We start from the raw sequence: 22,158 nt of genomic DNA on the forward strand, positions 1-22,158 counted from the left end.
CGACACCCATCTGATGTGAGGGTAAGGGCACGAGCCGACTCATACACCCCACTGCCCAGGGGATGCTGGTCCAGTCTTTCTATAGCACAACAGAGACCAAAAATCCCCGTTTATTGACTTTAAAAAAGCAGTAGTTAGAGCCACCCATGCTAAACCAAAATAATGAATGCTTTCACTCATGCAGCTACAGTGCCAACACTGGCAAAAGGCTGAAAAGAACATTCGCTCCTTCGTTAGGAAAAGTGGAGCCACTCCCAGAGTCCTAATTAATTACCCTAGCGCAATAATGCTGAAATCAGGTTTATCATAGGTCTGTGCTCCCCAACCTGCTGTCATCAGACCCCCGTCCCTTAGAACAACCTAGACAAGGGAGGAGAAGAGGTCCTGCTTCTCACAAAATTCTTGTTTAATTAAATGGTTTTCCATATCTGCTTATTATATCCTCCTAGGTAATCTAAGAAATCTAATCCTCTATTAATCTTCTTCCTTTACAATACAAAGAACAAAAATAATAATTTCGTCCCGAGTCTGGATTCTGGAAAGACCTTTTTCCATACGAAGGAGGCCAACTAACTGGGTAAAATGAAGATCTCTAACATGAAGGTGCATGAAATGCTGCAGAATGTGAGCCTACCCACAAAAACCAGGTGGTAGAAGTGCAAATACAAACCATAAAGAGGGAGGAATGAAAGCAACCAGCGGGCTGACGCAGGAATACCTACAGCAGCGCAGAAACTGGAACCAGACCCCAGCACAGAGAGACAAAAAAGGAACCCAGCAGAAAAGCCATTCCACTTTGCTGGCTGAAGCGAGCTTGTCGGCATCTGCTCCAAATCAGGACAGTATTAACTGGGTCAGTCCACCAGATGCCAATGTCAGTATCTTCCAAGATACATCATTTTTGTGGTTAGTTTCGGAAAGAAGTTTGCTTTAAAAAAAAAAAAAAAAAAAAAAAAACAAAAAAAACCCCAAAAAAACCCACCACTAAACCCAACCCTTCATTCTGGGTAACAGGGTACAAACTGACAGCAGAAGTGAGGAGCCCCAGAGAGGCAGCAGGTGTCTCGCACCTACCAGCTGCAGTGGGACAGCACCAGCGCCCCGAGGGCCCACGCGCCGACTTGTTCCCAGCAGGAACAGTCGTTCTTGAAAACACAACTACGGAAACAAGAGAATGCCAGAATGGCGATTAACATTTCTGACTTGGGGGTGCTTACTCCAGCCCCTCCAACTTGGTGCCAAATTAGCCAGAAAAAAAAGATCTGGAAGGCCAAAAACCATGCATAATTCCTTAACGATTCAACCGCTAGAAACATTTGCCTGCCAAACAGAATCCTCAAATTTGCTCCAACTTGTGCAAGGCATTAATTCAGGTTTGGTGTTTGCAAGGGCTGTAAAAGATACTTTTTCACACACCTACTCCAAAAAGTTGTGGAATCTTAGAAATGAACGTGCCAACCCAAGACAGTTAGCAGTTCTTGCGATAAGGAGAGCTATCATAATGCATTATGTAAAATAAAAACAATGCCATATTTCCGCGAACGTACTGAGACAATTGTGAATCAGTGTAAGAATTTTTTTTCCCATCAGTTTGAGACAGTTATTTCTCTCAGAAGACAGAAATAAAACCAAGTGACTTCACATTACAGAGCTCGTCACTCAAAGACAAGAATGTGTTTATACTTACACCAATCGTTAAAGAAATGTTTTCCCGACAAAAAATGGCATTGAAGTTTTCAGATGAGCTATTCTGGGAGGTTTGGGGATGATTTTTTTATGCATGATGCAACTTTTGTAAGTCCTAGAAGTTTGGAATGGTTTTTATTTTAGTGCTTATAATTATACTAGTGTCTGCCTGCAACCACATACTTGAGTATCACAAATACCAAGCAGATACAGAAAAAGCAGCACTGATAGGATTCTGGTAGGATTCAGGAGGAAAAAAATGCAAAATGAAACCTACCTTTCTGCTGCCAGTACTAATATTTGCCTTTGTTCGTCCAGAATTTAAGTAACAAACCTGTACATACAACCCTGCAAACCAAGTCCATTGTAGGAGACTACATGGAGAGGAACCACTTCGGGGCTTTAACGACATGCTGAGAATTTGCACTGCCGGGATGCAAGAGCAACCTCATACAAGCAACATACAGAGAACGTTCACCAAAGATATTACAGACAGGTCCCTCAGATTAGCAACTGCAGTACAGAAAAGAAATGCATTTTGCTTAGAAAGAACAGACAGACTTCATGTAGGTTCTTTATTAAAAAAAAACTAATCAGAAAATATCGAGCAGAATGTAGGTAGAAATGTCTTTTATAAAAGTCATTCTCCCAAGTACATATGCTGCAAGAGCCCTGGCCAATCCTCTCTCACAAGGTAAAGTTCATTCACACGATTTAAATCACAACTGCCAGTTCTGCCTCATGAAATGAGCTTCTCTGAAGCCTGAATTGAGAGTGTGTGACATAAGCTTAGTGTCATGTCATTTACTACAATAACTTATTTTCAGAAATTATTAACCTGGAGGTGGCTTCTCCCCCAGCATTATACATCTGGGCATCTCCATAATCTGAGGAAAATTGAGAATGAGGAAAAAGGAGTAAGATAAAAATAACCTGAAATATGCATTTGCAAAAAAGTTATTAAGTTATGGGAAAAATAGGCAGTAGCTATATGAGCAAGCAAGGCGCTATTTTTTTTTTTGCCCCCTTTTTTTGCCCCCCCCAGATTCAGCTTTCTCAGTAGAATGGCAGTTTAGTCCTCCCTAAAGAAAGTTCCATGGAAAAAGGAGTTAAATAACTCACAGGAACTCACAATTCCCACTCCAGCCTACCTCCTTTGAAATATACATTCTTCCTCATATTTATTTATGCCTACTGCCCTCAATCATCCAGTCTCTAAAATGCTTCTCCATCAAGCTTCTGGCTCTCCAGTCACCAACATTTACAGTGGGGATGATTTTCTGTGGCTTCAACCATTGAACAAAACGCTTCATTTCCAGGTAACTGCTGTGTTCACTGTAAGGAATCCCTGAAACAAAACAAATCACAGCGATCTGTCAGTCTACTTAGCTCCTTGCCAAAATACTTCTGCAAGCCTTCCAGCTAAGAAATTCTTTAGATAATACTTTTTTGTAAATTCATATTGGAGGTCTAAAGTTTATAGCTAAGGTAAAAAGAAAACCCAGATTTTCCTTCTGGTAAAATTATCTTGCATTAAGTTATCAAGTCATTCACCAGCGCAAACTGAGCAACGTCAAGCATTTGGTTAAATGAATGTTAAAGTTTTATGAGATTCAATTCCACCCACCAACAAGAACTGAGAGGAAAAGGAAGACGCACTGTCTCTCAAATGAGTGGAGTATGGAATGAAATCTGGGCACTGGAACTGCATGGCCACCAGCATCAGTCGAGCTAAGATTTTACCCCTGAAGCCTCTACATACATCAGGTAAAAGCCTTTATTTGCAAGAGGAGGACAGGAGCAAAATAAAGGTGAAAATCTGCATTTACAGTGTTCTCAATTACTTAGTTTGCAGATCTCTCCTGGAGAGATCCATCTGTTCAGTTCATCAACAAGTTATCAGAAAAAGCATTGGTTACAATGAACAGTAGCAGTTTCCAGAATAAAAATATGAAAAGCATCCACACAAAATTAAATGCACTGAATCTTTATCACTCTTATACCATATATGGTGATCTTTCCTCTTGTCTGAGGTTTGATATCCAGCAGAGAAAGGCATGAATCAGAGTAGGTCCACCCAGTAGGTTTGAAAGCCAGAACTTGATCAAAATTCTCAGAAAACTTATTCAAGTGATCTTGCAAGCCCTGTGAAAAGAATACAGCGTATACTTAATCCCATTAAATAGATCATTAGTCTAAAGGTTGGAGATTTCACAATGGAGAAACTTTGTACTAAATTTTATTTTCATGTTTTGATATGAACTTTTTTTATTTTAAATACCATCTGCCTTGAAATTATTAATGGTAAATACTTACATTTGCAAAGCACCTTGTATCTTAGGATCTCAATTGCTTCATCTGAATAAGCGCATACTAACAGCTACACATTACAGACCAGAACACACAGACAACATAATCACACCTTACAGATTTTGCTCCCCAAATCATTAATTTCCTCCTCTCAGCTGGAGGTCAGCACTCTTGCAGCTGAGTGGTGATAAAAGATGGTGAAAACCCGCTTCAGTGCAAAATCACCTGCTTAATTTAAAGTGCCACTAACATCTGCTTATGCCCAGAAGCGCTCAGAGTTGCTACCCAAAAAAAATTGCAGCAAGCCAGCGCATGAGTTGAGTGTTGCTCTGAGCACTAAACCACGTTTTACCACATCTCCATTCACAATAGGAAGGAAACCACCTCTCATCTCTTCACTCTAAAAAAAAAAAATAAAAATTAACTTGAAAAAGTTTCCACGGTGGCTAAGTTAGCCTTCGATGTTGTTTAAGCTAGAATCGGGAAAAGGATGAGAGGGAAGTACAAGGAACGTACAACCCTATTCCTGGATAAAGTGAAGTCAGTATTATTTCAAATCAAAAACAGAAAGTCAATTTCACGTGCCTCTCAAAGGCACATTCTCCATTTGAAAGCCCTACAAGATTACAGAACTCAAAATCCTAAACTTTATGTCAGCAGCAGGAAGAGGAATACAAAATAAAGAATGATTAAAAAAGGTGGGGAGAAGAGGATAGATCAGCTATGATAGAACATGAACTACTTGAAATACTTGAAAATTATTAAGGAGGGAACGGAAAGCTGCCTGTGACACTGACACTTTTAATAGCACCTTTAGTACAATGTCCAGCAGCAACATACAGAATCCATCAAACTAGGCACACAAAAGAACAACCGCAAAACCCTACCACAACACACGTTTCATTCAGCAACAGGAATTATGGCTAGCTGCCATGACTCTTAATACACTGCAAATGTTCAGTCCTCACTAGATTAAAGATGTTAACTGTAGCAGTCTAATTCTCCTTCACACTTCATTTTAGGAAGATTACCACATTTTAAGGTAACAATTCACATATTTGCTCCCCTTGCTTTAATGAAATCTAAATACAGTACTTCAAATACAATGATTATTATATTAATCACTGCTAATCTGCTTTCAAATTTTGTTATAAATCAAGTGTGCAACATTGACTCGCATTAAGGATGCGATTTCAATCTCAACAAAAAATTATCTGTGCGTTTCAATCAGAGGCACTTTTGAAAATCTCACCTCAAGGCCAGTACAAGACATTACTGAGCTAAGCAACATAAAAGAGGTGCACAGACCTGAATACCCCCGGTCTCTGCAGATCTTCCACTGCATATTCAAATGGCAGAAGCCTCAACTTTTGACTGTTATAAAAATTTGTTTGTTGCAAAGAACCATACATGTATTTTAGAAAAGATAGCCTCTTTCCACAAAACAAACTGCAACAGTGTTTATTTATAACAAGTTCACTTGCTATATTTTTTTTGCTTTAGCCAACACTGTGCTAAACCTTCATCCTTCTAAAATAGAAAATATATTTCATTGCTAAATCAACCTCCTCCAATCACCATGACAGCCTGTTATCTACATTGTCGCTAACATCAGCAGTACATGCAAATGGATTCCATAAGGTATGAGAAGACTCAAACATGATTAAATATTTAATTTACAATCAGCCCTAACACCACTGAAACTCATTTGGTGTATTCACGAGCAGCTATCCATCAGTACACAACGCAACCCCTGTATTTTACTCACTAAAACCAAGTCTTGCAGTGAAATACCGCATCTATAACAAGTACACTTGCAATATGGCAGCAATTCATGTTTTATTTATATATATAATTTAATTTTAAATTCACACATATAAAAAAATAATTTTAATTTTTTTTTTAATATATAAATGTTATCTATTAAGACTATCAAGAACATTAATCTAGAGCACATAACCTCACTTTTGACCCAGGTAGCACCTGAAGAAAGCTTGATACAAACTCCTAATAAACAATCTCCTCAAGAAAGACAGAGCCACAACTAGAAAAAAACAAACAAATAAACAAAAAGAACCCCACCCAATCCAACAGTAATACAGCACTATAAAAAGCTTATTCCTCTGTCACTGCATTTTTGCTGCCTCCAATCCCCTATGGCTTGTTCTTTCTAGTTTTACCCTTCAGACTTCATACATCTTAGCCAAATACTCATTTCAAATAGTGGTTTCTTTTCAAGGGGGCAGTCATAAGGCCTGGATAAAATACATTAACTCTGATGATATCTGGCCAGGTATTCGATACTATGGATGGGACTGCTTCCATCCTAGCTACAGATCGAGACTATATGAATTTATAAAGCAGAAAATACATGCTTTCTTCTCAAATTTGAACTTGTTTCTTCAACAGATTTTTGTGACAGTGATGCAACTCCTGTGTAGAGAGAAAATCGCCCAGAATCCAATATTCAAATATATGTTTGAAGACAAAAAGTGATGGAAACATTCAAGCCAGGTAGCACAGTCTCCCTCACTATGGCTGTACAGAAACGCGCACATCTTGACACAGACAGCTCAAGCAGAAAAGGGAAACGCACCATATATTATTGTCACCAAGTCTTTGGCCAAGTGAAAATCTAGGGTATAGCACATATTCAGAGAATGGCTTGGGCTGCAACAGACCTCAAAGATCACCTAGTTCCAAGTCCCCTGACCTGGGCAGGGACACCTCCCACTAGACCAGGCTGCTCAAAGCCCCATCCAGCCCGGCCGTGAACACCTCCAGGGATGGGGCATCCACAGCTTCTCTGGGCAACCTGTTCCAGTGTCTCACCACCCTCACAGTAAAGAATTTCTTCCTAACATCCAATCTAAATTTCCCCTCTTTCTGTTTAAAACCATTACCACTTGTCCTATTGCTGTGCTCCTTCATAAAGAGCCCTTCCCCGTTTCTCCTTTAGGTCCCCTTTAAATACTGAAAGACTGCTATAAGGTCTTCCCAGAGCCTTCTCTTCTCCAGGTTGAGGAGCCTGTCTTCATAGGAGAGGTGCTCCAGCCCTCTGATCATCCTCATGGCCCTCCTCCAGACCTCTTCCAACAGGTCCATGTCCTTCTTATGTTGGAGACTCCAGAGTTGGATGCAGTACTCCAGGTGGCGTCTCATGAGAGTAGAGGGGCAGAATCACCTCCCTCAACCTGCTGGCCACCAGCAGCATTCTGAGGATGCTCTGGGTTTACAAAAATCATCTTTTCAACCTGTCAAAAAAACATTCACTGATTCACCTGCTCTTTATACTTAATTTAACACAATTATGGTCACTATTCATTTTTGTGTGCTTCAGTTCTAGCTAGAAGGTATGAACATTAGTCTTTAAACTCTGGTAACTAGGGGAAAGACAGAGAGAGGTTTCTATATCTTTCTAAGCACCTATAGTTTCTAGGTGAACGACAGTCTCTGCTGAATTAATACAGTGTTTATAAATCATACTTTAACAGCTAAGCCACCCCTTCACAAATAATAAAACAGCTGACTCCAAAATGAAAATACAAGCTTGATACTACTCATGAAAATCAACATGGAGAAAAGCATATTTCAGACAGCCCCCAAACTGCAATGAAAACAGCTGGACAATGCCATCAAAAGGAAAAAATATTCACAACACAGATACCGCAAAAATACTTCTAAAATTCCTGACTATGCATTCAAAAAACCACGAGTTTTATTAAAAAAAAAAATAAAATAACATTTTCCAGCAATCTGGAGACTCAATGATCGAAGGGAAAAAAAAAGCCCCTGATCACAGCAGAAAGCCTGTGAACAAGGAATCATATGCAGGAGCATCTCAAGATGATGAACTCGTTTCCTTTCTACTTGGGGTAGAAAGGAAAGCTGCAGGCATCCAGATTTAGACTTGGGAGCAGTCTGCTATGGAAACATAGAAGCTTTCCTTGGGCAAGTACAGTTTTATCAACAGTTACCACAAACTAGGCTTCAGTTGTGGTAAGCACATGTAGCTTATGCAGCTTTTTTTTGTTCTTTATCTAGAAAGAGACCAGTTTTTCAATAATAAGAGGCAGAAGAATCATGCTACAGTTCTTAAAACTAACAAGCCTGAGGCACAGACAGGTTTGGTTTTTTTCTATCAGTAAAGAGCAGAAAAGGCAAAAAAAGGGTATAAAACTGGGGCTCCCAGGATATACTATAACATACCATCAGGGTTTGTCTATTTGCATTCCACTAAAAAGGCAACTCATGGACAAGCTCACAGATGTACTCAGTTTACTAAATAAGGACTGAATCTGAGCTTTTGTCTGAGAATACTCCCATAAGGATTTCATGGATTTGTAGGTTCACAGCTGAATCTACATGAACAGGAAATTAGCCTAAATTAAGAAGCAGGATCGTGGTTTTTAGTGGGGCTAGGGATCAAATAAAACAGAAGAGGTAGGAGAGACACAGAGGATAATGAAGACATTGGCATTCAGTGATGAGGATAACTAAACAATTCTGGCTTTCCCAGTAATAAGCCAGTAATTCAGGACAAAACCTGTATAATCCAGCAGAAGACAAAAACATGCAACTGGAGTGATGACATGAACATTTACACGGTTTATAAAAACAGGATGATATCATTCATCATTCTTTAACTAGAACGAGATTGCAAGTGAATTTATTCTTAAAAATATTTTCTTTTCTGAGGTCATGTTTATTGATTCTGCTGGAATAGAAATAACATAAATGGTCATATGAACTCATCTTTAAGCATTTAACATTCTCCCCATTTTACTGATATTACATTCCACCTGTGCACTCATCTAGCTACTGGCCTCATCAGATGTTTAGCACTCTGGAAGTCTACATAGCACGCCTAACATAGACGGACACAACATTAGTAATGACATCACGAGACCACATTCCAACAACTTCACACATGAAGTCAAAGCCCCAGTACAGAGGGACACGACTGTTACACCGGGACTCTTGTCCACTAAATCACTGTGCTTTTAATCTTTCCTGCCCTTTCCAGGGTCCAGGCATCACTTCTGGCACACTGTAGATTTGTCTAGAAACTTCTGTTCTCAGAGATGAGACCCTGCACATGATACGACTGCTTCTCTCTCAGAAGTACAGCTGTCTAGACATCCTTGTAGTATAATCACATCCTCTGCCTGAAAGTCCAGCTACATGAGCACACCATACATGCTGTGACACAACACCCAAATCACATAACAACCCAAAAATCTGCAGAAGAAACTAAAATATATTACTGCTTAAGACAACACAACACATTAAAAATAAAACCATACACATTTCCATTACTCATTTTGTGCCCCACCGTGGAAAAGATTATACGACAACAGTAAAACATTAAGATATTAAGTTCTATCTCCTGCAGCTTCCATCCAAATCGTATAGCCTCTTTTTCTCCTTTTTAGGTCAACTCTGACCTTGACTGGTCCTGCAGCTAAATACCATCTTGCTCTGAAGGATTTGCTTGAGATGGCACAGCAGGCCTGAAGCAAAGCAGGAAAATGAATCCAAGTCCATAAGGCGTAAGCGACCACTGTTTTTCTCTTTCTTCCAGGTTACCTTTAATCTAAAGCCTGCAGCTTTGCCTTAATTCCGTTGTGTATTTTGTACTCTATTTAGAAAAACTTTTTTCCCGCCCGGGAATTAGTCACCTTTCCTAACTAAGAAATTCCCACACAAACTCTCAACAACAAAAACCCACTGTCTCAAATCACGACTGAAATGTGCATTTGAAGTCGACTTAAATGAAACAATCTTAGAAATAAACCGTATTACTTGCTTTAGCTACAAGTATTGGAGAAGACTGCATGGAAAAACCAAAGCATGTGTACATATGAGGTGTCCTTCAATTCACTCAATGTGTGTATTTGTTTAGTGTGAGTTTTCATTGCTTTTCAAGTATCCTTATCTCCATGTAAATTTTCAGCATAGAAGGAGAGAAAATATTCTTTTAAAAGATGAAAGTATGGTGATAAACACATGGAACCAAGAGGAACAAGGAGAACCCTATTCCTTTTGTATCAAACACCAGACTGGAAGTTGGCCATGTTCACAGACTGCCTCAAAACAGAAAGACTTACAAGCAGAAAAGCCTTTGTCTTTTCCTACATCGTACCAGGTAAAAGACAGGCTCAAAAGAGGGACTCCATGTCACAATATATTAAATTGCTAATAGGACAGATCCGGCAGTCATTACATAAATCCACTTCAAAAAGGCCCACTAAGAGCAAGCCTTTGAACAAACCTCATCTTATCTTGTACAAGCACCGCATTGAAGTGAAATTACACTTTCTGTGTATCATGTTTGCAGACAGAAATTAATGTTTAATTGCATTTCATTTTCAACGTATTGCTACATGTCAAAACTTTACTAAATAAATGTGATCTGACACGAGGTTAAAAAGCACCAAACACAACACCGGCTGGGAGGAGCCAACAGTAAGATTAGCCAGCAGGTTAATCAACAGAGTATATTTGCTGAACTTACCTTAAAATTAATTTGCATCATGGGAAGAACATGAAGCAAAGTACCATGCCAGTCCACACTGATGAGGGAATTAACAGTTGCTGACTCCAAGCACTGCAGTGTTGTGTACTTATCACGGGACATACTTGCTTTTGAGCCCAGAACTTCAGCAATTGCTTCAGGATTAATTGGGAAGAAATCAGATAAAGAAAGTTACAAGAGTTCACTTTTTGCTTGTTTCGGAGATATTCCCAATTATTGCACTGGATCATTTTTACTATTGAAAAAAAACCAACATATTCAATAGGTGTTTCTAAAATGAAGGAGAGAAACCTGTAACGGCTGTTAAAAAACTCTGGCTCCTATGAATAAGCACCAGAATTGTGTATGACAATTGGAAAGAGAAGGAGAATAGAAGTATATTGATAAGTTCTAAGTCATATTTCTTTGGTAGAATGTTACCAAGGTGAACTGGTAGTTATTTCAAAGAAGCCCTAAACACGTGCAGTTTTTGGAATATGCGACAAACAGCCCACGTTAAAGACAGACTAAATTCCAGTGAAAGTAAATCTTGTACTGATGACTTTAAATATACTCAAAAGCACAAACTGTACACAGCTGCCTGCACTAAAGCATACATTTGAGCAATCGTGTTGGTTCCTAATGCTGTAACTGCGTGAAGCATAGCACACAAGTTTTTCATTAAGTCAGAAAAGATGTGGTTTAGTCTGGGGAATGCTTTGTTAAAATTGATTTCATGAAAACTAATTACTATAAATATTTAGGAAAATACATAATATAAGCCTGGAAGAAAAAACTGTTCGCAAAACAGAAGTTTAAGAATAATTACATCCCTTCGTTGTTTCTTGACAACATGAGATTATTAACACCAAAAATGCCATAAAGACCTCCTTATGTTTTTTTTAATTGCCATTAGCAATTTTCTCACCACAATCAATTAAATAGGTTCATTCATTTAGTATCCAAATTGGCCTTCTGTGTATTCGAGGGGTTTGTAAACATGGCAGAAAAATATTTCTTTCATAAAGTTAAAATTTATTAGTTAGAAAACTAAAAAACTAGCAGTAGGATTATTAAATATATTTAATTTCTTTGCACAATATCTGATCATCAAGACGAAGTGACCCTTTACACGTTCAAGAAAATGGTCTTTTAACACTGACTTAGATAGTTACTTACTTATTTGATCCAATACACTTCTTTTACATACCTAAGAAAACTTTTTCTTTTCCAATGGAATAGGTGCCACAGACAACTAGAGTACGTGGGTTTAAAGTCACTGTCTCAAAGGCAGTATTGACAGCAAACTGGATAACCTCTTGTTGAGAAGGAAAAGTGTACTCAGGACTACAGTACCTGGGGCATAGAAACAAGACACATCACTTCGTTACACAAGATAGAAGACATCTGAATTTGTCAAGAAGGCCATCAAAACTGCATGCATACAATAACAAAGTAATGAAAAAGATGTTATTCTTTGATATCATTTCAGTCTACTTGAAATCTATTCATTAGAAACCACTGAGGTGCCCAGATGAAATTGTTGCAATAAAATTTACATTGACTACATTAGACTTTTCTCTACAACTATTCACTTGTCTGACACTGACACTCAATTCTGCAGTTTTTTTTTCTCTATAAATACCAAGCGCTCTTTCAAGCTAGATATTTGTATCACATACTAATTACATCCTTATGTCTATTTTTTGTCATGCATACAAACCATAACATAAGGCATTATTCATTCGCAGAAACATATGGAACAGAAATAAAAGACTACAGCTGGGCATTAGTCATCATACACAGAAAAACAATTTTATCTACATGAGTCAGAGAAAGGTCTAATGAAAACCTGGCCAACTGATTTAACCATTTGGCATTCTTTCACTCTTAGAATTCCCCCCGCACCCTGTTTCATAACAGAGTTGAATCCACATAAGACCAGTGTTCCACAAACCCTTCGTTTTAGAGCTGAACGCAATGTATGAATTTTGACACCCAGAATTTAATACCACTTATAAATGATAAGGCCATCTCAGCAAATACTTCCGCATCTTTTCCACCACCCACTTTTATTTTCTCTCACATAACAGCATAACAGATGAACAAGTTAGACATACATAGACTTTCAATGAACATCTGATTTTATATAACAAGTTTAACAAGTGTTAAACCAGTATTGTCATTTCTACTTACATTTATTTGATTCATATAAAGTCTTACTAAAGTGAAGAGGGTTATATTTAAAAAAATATTACAAACAACTTACGTGGTATCAAGGTAAAGGGTATGGACTTGTTGACCAATCAAAGCAGGGTAACGCTCCATAGAAGGATCTGCCCTGAAGTCTCCTGTGTGCAGAATAACAGTTCCACTCGGCAAATAGAAAAGGATCATTGTTGCACCTGGACAACTAAACAAACAAAAATCCCATACAAATTATGTTAGATCTCTATACTGATAAACTACCCTTCAGCAGCAGAAAGGTGTGCAGAACACCTTTTTAAATCACAGCTGCCGTGCAGCTTAATTTAGCTAGAAATTCACGATTTCTAAAGAAATTCTAAAGCTAACCTTATGGCCATAGACAATCTAGACTTGAGTTCTCAGCTGATATGGAGGAAAGAAAAAAACCCACACCAACAGTAAAGTAATCAAGCATTAACTGTCTTTTGGGGATGCTCTGTCATCTTCTAGGTATGACAAAGATGCTGACTCAGTTGCAATCTCTGATGTTCTACTACTTGATTTAATGGGGAAACAGCATACCAAAGAGAAGCAGCACTCTTATTTAGGAGAAACAGAACTGTATTATATCTTCATTTCCTGCAGGACTTACTGAAGCATTTCATTTTAAATTTTATTTGCAGATTTTAAACGTTATCCTCCATCCAGAATTCCCTGGTTATAAACACAATTCTCTTATTGGCCACAGCAAATCCATTGCACCTTCTGCAGTTCCTTGCCAAAGCTGTCTGAAGGGCAAGTGGTCAGACTGGAAAACCAGAGTGGGACTATTTCGGACATGAATCATCTGTAAAGGGTAAATGAAATCTCAAAAAAGGGAAAAACTGGCATGAATCAGAGCTAAAAATGACAGAATTGGTGAACTCTCCAAAAAGTTGAACTTTGTACCTAAGGTTTAGATGCCTTTTAAGTTGAAGCAGGGGATCAGAGAGACAAACGCGAAAAATGAGAAGTGGCCAAATTACATAAGCAACAAGGCTTCCTTCATTCCCAGAAAGGGTTCTCAAAGGACTTCATGGAATCTTATCTCTCCAACTATAAACAAATCCTAAGATAAGTAATATTCAAACCAGCTGTGACACAGTGCTGCATTTCAATACATACTTCAGGGAAAGGACTCTTCCTCTAGCCCATAGCCAAATAAGGTACCAACAGGCAGAACAGCACGAGCACAGGACTGGAAGTCGGTACTACTTAACTTTAAATCCAGCACAACCACACAGTGCCAGTGTAACGCTGGACAAAGGTCTCACCCTTTATCACTGAATCCAGTAGAAGTCTTGTTGCACATTTCAAAATGCTTTTCTTTAAAGTTTAGTTTTCAAAATGTTGGCTAGGTTTTGTCTCTCCTGGGATCCAAAGGACTACATTTTTCTTTAGCTGAAGATTTCATTATCTTCAGTTGAAGCTACAGAAGCCTAACATACTTGATAATCAAGTCTAGGGTGTTTCCAACTAGACACCAAAAGCTAAAGCGTCCAGACAACTAGAAAAATCATTCAACCTCTCAACAAGGTTAAAAATGATGGAACTATGTGTGGCTAACACTATGTACTCATTGCAACAACAAAAAATTAAGCTGAAGTTATCAAAAAAGCATAAGTTTCATTTTCAAAAATAACTTGCCTATTTCAAAAACTAACTACTTGCTCCTACATGCCTAATTCACTTCTGAAGTGAAAATGTGTGTTACTAAGCCAACTCAGGAATGTGAAGTACTATTTTTTCAGATCCACTGAAACCTAAAAATCATGAAAACATAAACTGTATCTGTACACCTATTTATCTTTAGTATTCTATACATACAAATATTCCACAACAATTGCAGTGATACATACTGATTGGCATCGAGCAACACCACTTTGATCCCATTCACTATACATTCCGTGTCCATCGGCAGTACATGGATGTACTGCTCTTTGACTCGAAGTTTGCTCTTCACCAGGTTGCCAGTTATCTGTAACAGGGAAAGGGTTTAATATGGAATAGGAACAAAATCTAAAAAGAGCCTTTGTTTATTTTAGAAACAAAGGCTCTCAAAGCCAGACTGTCTGGCATAGGGAGAAACTATGAGATCCTGGGTATAATCAAGCCTTTCAGTAGCATTTCGCCTCTCAAAAAACAAACTGGAAAAAAAGCTGTTTTAAAAAAAGCAAACTTTCAAAAGCCTGTCAACAGGTTATGGATTGGAATCAGAGAGTAGTCAAACAAGATGGAATAAGATCTGTTACAGACTTCCAAGTCAAGAAGAGGAGCTGGGTAAAGCCTTCTTTAAACAACCAAAGAACTCTGCAGGTCACAGGCCCTGGATCTTATCACGGAGGACTGCAGTCACCCCAACACCTGCTGTAAGAGCAACAGGGGACACAAGCACTTCAGGAGGCTTCCAGTGTAAATCAGAAATAGTTTTTTGATGCAGGTTCTGGATGGGATGTTTAGGCAAGGTGTCCTATCATTTTATGAGTAAAGAAGGGTTGGTTGGACATATGGGAGTCTTGGCCATTCAACAGCCCGAAGGACATACTGGACCATGCTGAAACTGCATGTGGAGAAGAGATGGCTTAAATGGAATCTAATTTCAGACTTCCATCACTTGAATAGAGTTATAGAGAAGATGGAGCCAGATTTTTCTCCATGATGTAAACAAAAAGAACAAGCTAGTCTCAGGTTGCAGAAAGGGACGTTTCAATTGTACGTTAGGAAAAAATTTCAGAGCGGGTAAGCATTACAACAGGTTGCGAGGAGACATAGTAGAATCTGTCCTGTTTTCAAAATTTGACCGACAACAGTCTCTGTAGTCTGATCTAACTCTGAAGTTAGACGCACATTGCACAGGAGGTCGGACTATATGACCTCTAGAGATCCTTTTAAACCTGAATTTTTTCATGGTATCTAGACAGGGAAGTTTCACTAATCTTTCATCAGTCAAATCAGGGTAAGAATTTCTTACAAGGGAAACACAGATTCCCCCATACATATCCACTGTGCCTAACTGACTGAACAATGGAACCTCTGATCTTCTATTTACTTTCATCAGTACAGAAGTGATTATAGTTGCACATGGATTTGATAATATCTAGTAAACTTGGAAAGCCTTACCTTATTGCAGTAAATTGGAAACATAAAGTTTTTTGTTAGCCCACAATAGTGATCAGAGTGAAAATGAGTAAGGAAATAAGCTGTGCAGCCTTCAATTTCTCCATACTGGAAGGCATCAACTGTAAAACCAGTTCCTACAATAAAAAAGGAAGAGAAGACAGTCAGTAAACATGCATAGTTCAGAAACAGTTTTTGATTAGATGTTCCTTTTATTCTTTTTTCTTTCTTCCAAATTAAAAGACAATGCAGTTATACTGCGTACAGCTGAAGGAGCCATTTAAAGATGAGCATGGTTTGTGCATGAGTCAGTCACAAAAAGAATTTTCACTTATTAAAATAAAAATTTAACAAAGTGTCCACACACAAATACTTCCACAGGCCTCCCAATTATCTGTTGCTCAGATGCCATCCTATACAGATGGCAATTGGTTAAGCAAATAAAACACTTTTATCTGTATTCAGTTGAAAGTTCACATGGATTAAGATCTAATACCAACACCTTAACACAAAATAAAACAGGTAACTATGGTTTAACAAAACACATTTTGTGATCAAACTGCAATTTTTATATTATTCTACATTTAACATTCCTCTTAAAACATGCTACCATATAATTATGAAGCAAGCAATCTGGGATCTTTGAATGTAACTGCTGAGATGAAACGTGACAGATTTGCCATTGTATGCTTTCAGTGAGTGTTTGTATAAAGATGATGCATAAAGACAGCTGCACAGAAGACATGCCTTTTCTCTGCAAATGTAATTTTTTTTTTTAAATGCAAACATAATGACAAATGGTCCTTTCAAACTGGGTTATACTTTCTTAAAACCACCAAATAGCACATAGAACTAATTCATCTGATAGCACGCAAATATTTTTCATTTTGCGTTACGCAAATTTTCCAGATCTAAGATAACTAGAAATAGTTCTACTTGAGGCTAGAACTTCAAGTATTTTCAACTCAAAAAAAAACCCCATAGCAGCCTGCTAATTAAAAAAAAAATAAAATCACAAACCAAAATAACCCCCAGGTATTTGACAGGTACCAGACTCAAAAGTTCAGGGAGGCCATGGGGATAAACGCATATCATTAGCGACATAGCAAATACAGTCAAATATTCTTCAAATGTAGTAACAGAATTAAGAATAAAGATAATACATAATAACAAAGCAACTTTAAAATTGCATTGTAGGCATAAGAGTCTGCTCTTCAAATGTATTATATATGGAAAATTCTCTAAGCCCGTGGAACCCATGATACTGGTACAATGCCACAAAGACTCACAGGTCAGTCTTCAAGCAGGAGCTTGGCACTTTGGATCACTAATATATTTTTATTTGGCTTTCTCAAAGATCTACCTAACACTAAGACAGTCCTTTAGTGGTAAACAGAACTGTGAGGATTTCAGGCTTTTTAAGCCACCAATCCATCACCCTGTACTTTATGTAATTGCTTGAAGACATTCTGGGAAGTTCTTGGCTGTTTCCTTGGCTAAATTCTTCTGCTTGGTTTTCATTTCCTTGGCTAAATTCTTCTGCTTGGTTTTCATTTTTTTTGTTTTCACAGTTGTAGTACTTCATATTTCTAATACTTGTGAATTTCAAATGCAAAATTAAATTCAATTTTTTTAACTTAGTGTAAGGAAACAATTGCTATTGACAGCCCTATTTTAAGGCACAACTGAAGCAATGTAAAAGATTAAATTCAGGAATTAGGAATGAACATTAACAAGGGATGTATTCAAAATCATTTAAGAAAGTATACCCATCTTTCGATACTGCTAATGTTTTTTACTCTGTCAAAAACATGCAAAAGTCAATCCTTGAAATAGTTGTCCTGAGATAACTATTTCACTGTCCTTCACTGATGAAGCCATTGCTGACTCTAGTTCTGCAATCACCTTCTCCTGGAGATCTGCACCTACACAAGATTTTATCAACTTAGATGGAGAAAAGAAAATTCATTATGAGCTGCCATCTAAATGGTTAAGAAAAGTGAAGAATACTAACGCCTAAAATTAAGAAAAAAAAAATAAATACAACACTCAAGCCAAAATTAGTTAACCTCTACAAAAAGCAAGAGTTATTTCTCACCTGGTATTTTCTTGTAGAAAGGGCAGTGTTTTTTTCCTGTACCTTCCCCTGTAGTAGATAATTCTTTGAATTTTTTTCTCCACCTTCGTTGGCCACCAGAACTCACATCTGCAAAGGCTCCATTTTTACTTGAACTTTCTGTAACTGCTTCTACATCTTCCACAGACCCTTCAGCTTTCCTTTTTTGCCGCCTGGGCCTCTTTCCATCAGGAGTTACTGAACTTGATATCTGCTTTCCCTCACTCAAATGAGTCTCTCCTTTGCTTTCCTCTTTTACTTTGGGTTTTAACCCAAAGAAAACACCAATGTCCATTTGTTTGAGTTCTTTGGCAGAACTGGATTTCGTACTCATACTTGCTAAAGAAAGAGATGACACTGTTTTAGAAATGGGGCTGGGAAAGCAAACAGCAGCTGTACTAAGATTTCCTTCTTTTTCCACTACTGACTGCAAACTCTCCCGGCAAGCCGTTTTTTCAATTGCATTGGCAGTCATCTTATCCGTATTAGTCAAAATGTTACTTGGGTCCCTCAAAACATCCCTTTTCTGTGTCAGAAGAGACCCGGGACCTTCTCTGACTAGCAGCGATGGCCTCTCAGTAAAATTAATGTATGCAGAATCCAAAGCACAAGCACCAGTATCTTCTGACTCTGTGTTACAAGCTTTAGCAGCACAGGAAATCAATTCTGGCTGTTTAGCTTCCTCACAATTAAATGGAAAAGAGGATCCACTGGTTAGCACCTCTTGATGATGCTGATTATCTACACATGCTGAATTACAGAACTTGTTGTTCATGTGACTCTGAGAAACAGTTCTTACACTATGATCTAGATGGTTCAATGTATTTACTTCCTCACAGTGGGTTTTCTTAATGATGAAATTTCCCGTTTTGGTATGCTCATACTGAGGCTTCTGCTGTAAGAAAAGTCCATCAAATGTTTTAAACACCACAGAATTAGATTCTTCATCTTCACAGTTCTGGACTTTGAATAATTTATTTTGTGATATTTTTACTTTGTTCTCCTCTTCCTCAGTTTCTTCTTCACTTTCCTCAAAAGTACTCAGTGGAGAATAAGAAATTTCACAGTCACTGAAGTCAGCTTTTGACTGTAGTAGACTTGGCTGACTTGCATCTTTCTGACTACACAGATCTTCTCCTGTTCTACTTTCTTCAGAGGATGCAAAGTCATAAAATTCAAATTTACAACTATTATCTGTGGTTTGTGTAAGCTGACATGTCTTTTCAGGCTTTTGAACATCTGCAAAAGAGGATGTACTTTCACTAACTATATTTAGAGACTTCATTTGCGGTAAACTCTGTACCATCAATATACAGTCATCATTTGGGACATTTTTTACATTATTAGATGGTTTCTCATTCTGAGAAGTTTCCTCTACATGACTTGGGGAACAGCTGGGCTTTGCAGCAGTACAATACGTCATCTTCCTCTCCAAAGTGTTTGTTGAAGAGTTTACAAGATAATCTCCTGCCCTGCTTGCTGCAAGTAGAAAATGGCTATAGCGCTTGTAGTGGGATGGAATGGTGGAAGTGCACAGTAAACCATCGGGACACTCTATGAAAACAGTTAAACATGGAAATAATGTTAATATAGTTGGTATAATTATTAAAATAAAAATCACACGACACACAATTTAAAAGCTTTTTCTTATAAATACAACCATTGGAGGACAGAGGGCACACGTAAAAAGTAATTTTCAAGCTGCCAAGACCTCCTGCCATGAGCTGGCTAGAAATGAGAACACTTCCAACCAAAAACCAAACCGCTGCTGCTAATACAGCTCTATGCTTGAATTAATACAGCCCTCTAACAACAAGAGTACTTAACCTTGTTTCAATATTGTGCTAATGTAATCGTATGGCTTCTAGTTATAATCGTCTCACATGCAAGCAATGAACTCAGAGCAGTAGCACCAGAAAAGGCCAGTAGACATGTTTCAAAACAAACAAAATCTCGGTTCTGAATCAACCTGAAATTCCGTTTCAAGTTGCCTGCTGGGTTACAGATTAAATTTAAAAAAAGAAAAAAAAAGAAAAAAAAAAAGAGTAATGTATTTACTTATGTGAAAAAAAGTGTTCAGGATTCAGATGCCAGCAAAGAAGCTGGGGCTGTTCCTAAGCCTTTTTTGTTGAGAGTTTGCTAGCCTAACTTTTGAGGATTTTAATGCAAAAATCAATCAGAAGGATTTTTCATCTGTTAATTATGATGGAGATGGAAGAGATGGAAACGAGATGTTAACACATCTGTCTTAGTAAATTTCAAGGAAAGTTACAAAGATATAAAAAGAAAAGTGACTGTGTTACCTAACATCCTTGACTCAAGTTTTCTGAGTGTATGCTTTCTGTTTTTCAAGTTATGAGGTATATTAAGAACATAAGTTGGATACCTGGATCTGTTCAGACATGGTATTTCCCCACATGAAACTGGCAATTGCAATGAGTCAGTTTTATTCCTCTCGTACAGAACTCAAACAAACTGTGTTGTCTTATGAAACAGGAATGTTCACGTATAATTCTGTATAAAATTTCTAAAGCATACTGGATCAGGAGCTAAAATTACAAATAAATTAGCCTAACAAACTGATTTCAGCTTCCATCTGTCCATAGACAACTGGACAAGTCACACAGCAACATGGATACCGGATAATAAAATTTATACCTAAGGAGAAGGCAATTCAGTGTCAGAAGTAGTAGCCTCTTAATTGGAATTTTTTTTGCTGACACTGACTTAGTAATTTAAACAAGTTCCATTATTTTAAAATGGTAAATATGCACCATCAATTCCTTCAATAAACTACTAAAACTGGAGCTTGATAAACAACTATGAATCTTTATCACTACTCTACAAACTTTTGAGATTAGATTCTCGTATGAGATTTTCACGTCAGATTTCCACGTTCTTCACAAAAACCCAAAAATCTCATACGAAAATAATATTGATAAATTATCAGTAATACCATTCTAAAAACCATACCAACTACCATCTCAGATTTTGAACTAAATATGAAACCCAAGGTTTACAGCAACATAGTGGAGCTTTTAACTTTTCTCTGAAGGCTTTTTTCATACTTTATTCATACCTTTTTCAATGGATCCTGGAGTATCCAAACATTCAGCAACGTGCCATCGAGGTGTCTGGACCAACAGCAAAGCGAAAGGCATCTGGCAGCTCGGACAGTATCCATCATGAACGGGCTTTGCACTTTGTGAGCTCTGTTCCGTCACGCTACTCACACTTTCCTGGGAGTGCACACTACTGTCATCTTTACTTTGATCTGCATCCTGGTTTGGCCTCGAGCTCTGCTCAGTTTTCTGAGGCGTATCAGTTTTTTCTACGGTTTTTTTTTTATTTCTCTTTCTCTTTTTTTTTGGCCTGCCCTTGTCATCACTTACTTTCTGTGCAGGTGTAGAGATGCTCTCTGAATTACTCTGATGCTTTTGCTTCCTAATGGATTTGTATTCCCAAATGTCCTCTTCCAATAAAGCATCTTCAGACATGGCAACACATTAAATATTCTCTTTGCTTTTAAGCAACAGTTCACAAATGTATCTTTCCTTCCGCTAATATGTTTTCTCTTCCCTCCTCCCTTCACTATCTGAAGAAAAACACCTGAACTCCATTTTAAAAAACCAACATTGGGCCATAAACCAAACCACAGTCCGTGATGGGACAGAAGCATGGTGGATCCTATCCTAAAAAATAATTTAACGAGCGTCTCTCTGAATATTTGTAGCTACTCCTGTTACACAAATCCCGAGTCTGTGGGACACAGAAAGACCAGCAGAGCGAGCCATGTCCCTCAGCCACCCCCCCTCCTCAGCGTCCAGCCTGCCCTCGCAGGGTGAAGCCCAGCGAGCCCCGCTCCCCTGCCTGCCACCTCGCTGTCCCGACGCGGGAAGATTTTAAAACAAAACGACGAAGAGTTCAGCTGCCGGGAGTCACCACACGGCGAAGGCCGACACCGGCGCGGCGCTGCCGGGAGGGGCCGCGCTCCCCGCCGAGGACACCGCGGGCGGCTGCCTGTCCCCGGCCTGCCTCCCGCCGCCACCGAGGGCGGCTGTCTGTCCACGGCCTGCCCGCGGCCTCCCTCTCTCCCGCCGCTGCCGAGGGTGGCGGGCCGGCGCCTCCTCGAACCGCAGCCTCTCCTCAGCCGTTCCCCGCCGCGGCAACGCATTCGCTTCCGCAG

General features: G+C 38.6%; 1 protein-coding gene across 6 annotated transcripts; it reads right to left on the reverse strand.

Annotated features, from left to right (window-relative positions):
• Positions 1-1,804: 1,804 nt before the first annotated feature.
• Positions 1,805-22,126, reverse strand: DCLRE1A (DNA cross-link repair 1A). Of its 6 annotated transcripts, none has more exons than XR_012587442.1 (10): positions 21,052-22,126; positions 17,955-19,526; positions 15,860-15,993; positions 14,599-14,717; positions 12,783-12,926; positions 11,724-11,869; positions 10,514-10,668; positions 4,381-4,396; positions 3,690-3,831; positions 1,805-3,034 (listed from the first exon to the last, which is right to left on the reverse strand). XR_012587442.1 is itself a non-coding variant. In XM_074590235.1 (9 exons), exons 1-9 carry the CDS (start codon positions 21,467-21,469, stop codon positions 2,868-2,870), a joined length of 2,997 nt encoding a protein of 998 aa, XP_074446336.1. In that variant the 5' UTR covers positions 21,470-22,126; the 3' UTR covers positions 1,805-2,867. The 6 variants fall into 6 exon arrangements, 3 of the variants coding, with proteins under 3 accessions (XP_074446336.1, XP_074446338.1, XP_074446337.1); XR_012587440.1 differs by lacking the exon at positions 4,381-4,396 and adding an exon at positions 6,900-7,250; XM_074590235.1 differs by lacking the exon at positions 4,381-4,396.
• Between the last annotated feature and the right edge of the window lie 32 nt (positions 22,127-22,158).

The sequence above is a fragment of the Larus michahellis genome, chromosome 6 (genome assembly GCF_964199755.1).
Source record: "Larus michahellis chromosome 6, bLarMic1.1, whole genome shotgun sequence".
In the NCBI taxonomy this organism is placed as follows: Eukaryota; Metazoa; Chordata; class Aves; order Charadriiformes; family Laridae; genus Larus; species Larus michahellis.

Coding starts and splice junctions, on each gene's coding strand:
- DCLRE1A (XM_074590235.1), bottom strand. CDS start 21,469: ATGTCTGAAGATGCTTTATTGGAAGAGGACATTTGGGAATACAAATCC. Junction 15,994..17,954: donor TTTCTACAAGAAAATACCAG/GTGAGAAATAAC, acceptor TTTTTATTGTAG/GAACTGGTTTTACAGTTGAT. Junction 10,669..11,723: donor AAAAGAAAAAGTTTTCTTAG/GTATGTAAAAGA, acceptor TTAATCCTGAAG/CAATTGCTGAAGTTCTGGGC.